Below are 5,693 nucleotides of genomic sequence, written 5' to 3'. Positions count from 1 at the left end.
GTAAGTTATGAAGGACTTTGAAATAGAACAAAAGATTACTGGGTGTATTCAATGGAAAATAAGGCATCTAGCATAAGCGTTTGGGTTTTCTGCTTCTATAGGGCCCTAGGATTTTTCACAATAAGAGGTATTTTACAACTCTGTGTAAGTTGTAAACAACTGATAGCACAGCATCTAATACTTGTCTAAAAAATGTGAAAATTCCTGTCTGGTGGAGAGACAACTGATTTATCTGCACCCCTGCCCTGACAGAAAAGGTCAGTTTTGTTTGTATTTATTTGCAAATTCACTTTAGCATTTCTGATTCATATATATATGAATACATATATGAATATGTATATGAATATTATGAATATATGAATATATATGAATGTATATATGATTTCAACTTTGAAATCTCCTTTGAACTGGTTGTAACATCTTACTAGTTCCCTCATAAATGATTTAAACAAAATATTTCACGTGTTCATATTTGCATGAGAGTCATAATTTTACCTTTTTCCAAAAAAAAAAATCATTTAACAGCTTATAGGATATATAGTGTTTTAGACAATTAGCAACAAAATTTAGAATTTGATGCTCACTATCTGAATGGTTTACGCCAAACTATAATGGAAGTGGAGGTGGTATTTTGTTAAAGGGCCTTGGTTTCTGGTGTATTCAGCAGCTGTACTATGTTCTACTGGTGAAAGATGTAGATAGTTCATATATGAAAGTTGCTTAAGAAAAAAAACTGTACTAAACAAGCAAATACAAGTAAATAATATTGAGATTCTTGAGTATTCATAGAAGTAGAAATATTGCTTTTTGTTAAGGGACGTTTCTTTCCTATTCTCTTATAATGCAGGAAACATTCAGGAATGGCGTAGTGAGTTCTACCAGCAATTTCCCTTTGCATGAGTAGAGACAGCACATCCTTTACGATCAGATGTACTTTGCAACTCTGCTTTTCCTTTCCACTTTTCAAGGACTTAACTGTGCCTTTGCTGTGCTTCCACAACACTCTCCAAATCTCTCTCCTAGCACTGATTGTACTGTATTGTAATTCTTGATTTTTCTATCTACCTTACCAGACTGTGAGTTCTGTGAGAAGACAGAATAGGTCATTTTCTCTGTATGACTTCAGTTGGTGAATGCAATATATGATGAGTTGTCTGGTTAAATATTTACAAAAATTAAGATCATAAACTGAAGACTGGGCCTATAGTATTAGCTAGTGGACTAATGGATTTCAGCTCCCATCAGATTCAGGTATATGGAAGGTATACAATGTTCAAGTATTACAATGTTCAACTATAAGATTAAGGAGGAAAACAATGACAAACTAGCATAAATCTATTTCTAAACTGGTCCACATGGATATGACTTTGATAGCTGTCATTATTTTAATAAATAATCTTATAAAATATTTTAAAAGTATATTTGAGACATGACCAAATTAGAATAATTACCTTTGAACAGTATTTATTTTCTCTTCATCATTTCCTTGATCCATTACAGAGACCCAGTGATCATAGAGATCTGATGAAAAAATACTTCCTGGAATATTTCGCAGAAAATCCTTAAATCGATGGAAAACAAATATTTCAAATCATTATCCTCATGCCAAACATGTATTAGAGAAAGTAGAAGACATTTTGTTGAAAAGTTCCCTTAAGTATTCTCTTCTGTGAACTACACAGCTCTGCGCCAACTCTCCATTGACTTGGGGACACAGAAACATGTACTTTGATTTTCTTATAGCAAAAATCATTGGGATAACTGGAGTCTTCATTATTGTGGGAAAATAAAGGACAACCCATTTGGCTGAAACTTCCTGTTTGCATACATTTTAGTGAACTAGTATGACATGACAAGGTCTGGCAGTAAACCATCCTAAATTCCTTTCCCCTGTCCCTTAGACGGCTAGTTCAAGGAAATGCACCAAGGTATCTATGAGGTTCATTGTCTAGTAGTCATTAATTCAATCATTCTATGTGCATTTATTCATATGTGCCAAGCACTATTTAAGTTGCTGGGGATAGAGAAGTGAATAAAACAAAGTATCTGTTACCTTAGAACTTTATATTCCAGGAGTATTAGTGCACAATTGCATCAAGAGGTACTTAAGGTTTCTCCCTGTATTCCCTGTAGAAAGGTTCTCATATATTTGGGGAGAGAGAGCATTTCAGGTGATGGCCGGGTTCTAGAAACTTGGGCAGCACACCCATGCCTGATGTACACTAAATAACATGTCCACAGGATATTATCCTTTTCTAGGAGACCCTATTCTGCTGAGATCACTGGCAGGGCTGAGTGTGGTAAGGCTGAACTATGACATAAACAGCAAATGACCAAGGATGTTTGTTGTTTAGCTTTTGTTGTTTGGTTTTTGTTTACAAAAAACTTAAAAATAACAAAATTTGGTTCTTGTCCTGGTCCTACAGAGTTGACTCTAGGCCAACTGTCTCTCTTGCTTTTGGTGTGGCATTACCAAGGTCAAGCTTACAGTCTGATCTCCACCTTAGTAAACTTTAGGCAGAATAAACTCAATATCGTGTTTAAGCACCATACACATGGTTGGCTACCCTCTTGCAATTCCCTGCTTACAATATGAGGACAGGTGAAAGTCTGCAATTGGGCAATTTTAACTCTTGCTAAATCAAATCAATAATTTTATCTATGTGCCTTATTGAAGGCAACACACAACTTGTTACTTAGCTATCATGTTTATAATAGTAATTTAGAAGCTGTGATAACTTATTGTTACAATTGGCTGATTGTGTGGGCATCTTCCCCACTTGCTTATGAGCTCCTCCAGGGTAGGGACAGACCCTTACCTTCTTTGTACATGTCAATGCCAAGCACGGTCCTAGTCATAGTAGAGGTCATTAGTGAACTACTGCTATATTGCATATGGCCAAATATTAATGGGAGCCAAGAGAAGGCCAATCAACTGTAACTGAGATTTTTAAGATAATCTGAAAAGCCTCTTTGTAGTCATGTCACTTTATTACCATTCTTTTTTTTTTTTTAGAATGTTTAACAAGAAGGAAGATTGACTAATTCAAAGTCTTCTTCTGTTCTATTATATCTTCTAGCAGAAATGTACTTGCATACTTGTGATTCAGGTATATCATTACAAAAGTTACCTCTTTTTGGGTAAAGTGATTGAATTTTCATAATTCCAAACTAATTTTAGCTGCTGTACCCACTTTAGAAGTTAGATTTAGAAGAGGCAAAATTTGTTATTTCAAAATGTGGTAGGGACAATAGCTCTCTTTTTAAATCTCAGTGGAAAACATACTTATGATCTGTCTTGAAGAAAAACATCATTAACATCTTAAACCTACACTTGAAAGATAATAACTCATAACATCTCAATGAACTCTCCCACAGCTGGAATAACAAGTTACGAAATACAACCATCATCACAGCTGAGAAGGATGTGAGAACCGATTCTGAACTGCAGTCACCAGCTCACAGCACTTAACTGAATGTCTCCTCTCCTCCAAAACCAGAGCCAAGGCCATCAGCAGAACCCCCAAATTCATTTGAGATGAGATACTGCAGGATTAAATATGAACTTTTCCTCAAAGGTTTGATGGATCAAAGTTATAGTGTCTTAAGCAATTTTCATCCAATTATAGTTTGAAGAGTTAAGCTATAACTTAAACTTATATTTAAGCAAAACCAGCATAAGTGAAAAATTAAAGGAAAATGTAAGTACCACTTCAAAACAGATTTAAAAAAAAGAAACAAAACAAAAGCTTAAAACTTTTGCTAAAATTATCTCCCTTTCTGCAAGCACTTGGAAGAAAAGGGGGTAAAACATACGATAAAATGCTAATTACTTGGAACACATTTAACCAGACTTTTCAATCAGTTGGATCATTTTTTGCCTTTTGGTTATTTTTGGACAAATATTTCTGCAATTTGAAACATAATTTAACTCTTCTAGAACCATGCTTCTTTGCAATAGCATCAACAGTTTAGCACAAAATTTTAAGAAGTGTAATGCTATGAAGAACAGCACAGTAAGAAATTTTTTTTTTCTGCAGACATTCTTGGTTGTTTAAAGAAAATTGTTTAAAACACAAGCTTGGCAGGCCAAGGCAGGCGGATCATGAGGTCAGGAGATTGAGACCATCCTGGTTAACACAGTGAAACCCCGTCTCTACTAAAAATACAAAAAAATTAGTTGGGTATGGTGGTGGGCGCCTGTAGTCCCAGCTACTCTGGAGGCTGAGGCAGGAGAATGGCGTGAACAAAGGAGGCAGAGCTTGCAGTGAGCCGAGATCACACCACCGCACTACAGCCTGCGTGACAGAGTGAGATTCTGTCTGAAAAAACAAATAACCCAAAAAAACACAAGCTTTACCTTTGTAAATTAAGAGATATATATAAAAAAATTTATCATGCATAAAAAACCTTGGCATATATATCTGGCTGCATATTTTTACATATGTGTATATGTAAAATACATATTTTACATATTCATATTTTTAGTGTGTTCCAGGACTGAAGAGTAATCATAAACCCTGTGCAAAACAGATGAGATGACCTTAGCTTCTCCAGTTCTCTTGCATGATATTTAATTGCAAAAATCTATAGCAGGGTTTAAGAGCAGATATGGCTTATTTACCAAGAACCATCTGATTGTATATAAAGTCATGAAGTAACATTCTATAAGCACCTGGCCACTTAGCTGGAGTAGGGGTATGCAAGAATCTTCTTCACCATATTTTCCTTAACTTGGTTTTCATGTTTCAGCCTGAGATACAGGCTGGGGCCTTGTCTCGACCCCTAGCTCTGGTGCATTCCAATTCTTTGGGAGGTGGGAGCCTGACACAGGTCTGCAGAAGATACTGCTAAGGTCAAAAGCTCTGCTTAAAGCTCATTTTGACTGTAGGTGCTTCCAAAAATGTAGAGCATTTCCAAGAATGTGAGGGCAGAAAACATTTCAGAACTCTATATCTCTGTAACTATCGACATGACTTAAGTAACAATGGGTAAAGTGTAAGAACCATAAAGAATGCCAAGTGTGGTAAAAGTAAAAGAAAACTTAGATGCTGAAGTCGTTCCTACTCCACTTTTAAAGCAAAAGGCATTAGGTCGGGTGCGGTGGCTCATGCCTATTACCCAAGCCCTCTGGGAGGCTGAGGCAGGCGAATGACCTGAGGTCAGGAATTAGAGACCAGCCTGGCCAACATGGTGAAACCCCATCTCTAGTAAAAAAAACAAAAATTAGCTGGATGTGGTAGTGCACGCTTGTAATCCCAACTACTCGGGAGGCTGAGGCAGGAAAATTACTTGAACCCGGGAGGTGGAGGTTGCAGTAAGCCGAGATCATGCCACTGCACTCCAGCCTGGGCGACAGAGTGAGACCCTGTCTTGAAAAAAAAAAAAAGGTAAAAGGCATTAGGGGACAAGGAAAGGCATGATGATTATGAAAATAAATAGAATTTTCAGTGATCTCAGCAATTTTTTATTTCAATTGTGAGGCAAATGTTTATTACGGCAAACTTCTTTAACTATTTTCTTTTTTTTATTTTTTATTATACTTTAAGTTCTAGGGTACATGTGCATGACATGCAGGTTTGTTACATATGTATACTTGTGCCATGTTGGTGTGCTGCACCCATCAACTCGTCAGCACCCATCAATTCATCATTTATATCAGGTATAACTCCCAATGCAATCCCTCCCCCCTC

The 5,693-nt window shown here is 36.5% G+C and overlaps 1 protein-coding gene across 1 annotated transcript in view; it reads right to left on the bottom strand.

Annotated features, from left to right (window-relative positions):
- ARHGAP20 (Rho GTPase activating protein 20) overlaps positions 1–5,693 on the bottom strand; it is a 131,448-nt gene that overhangs the window by 7,439 nt on the left and 118,316 nt on the right. Inside the window, 1 exon segment of the mRNA XM_017883268.1 lies at positions 1,452–1,561. Coding sequence (XP_017738757.1) covers positions 1,452–1,561 — 110 coding nt within the window.

The sequence above is a fragment of the Rhinopithecus bieti genome, unplaced genomic scaffold (genome assembly GCF_001698545.2).
Source record: "Rhinopithecus bieti isolate Rb0 unplaced genomic scaffold, ASM169854v2 scaffold_11964, whole genome shotgun sequence".
NCBI classification, from domain to species: domain Eukaryota; kingdom Metazoa; phylum Chordata; class Mammalia; order Primates; family Cercopithecidae; genus Rhinopithecus; species Rhinopithecus bieti.
Note: the sequence above shows the minus strand (reverse complement) of the source record. Positions and strands in the feature narration are given on the sequence as shown.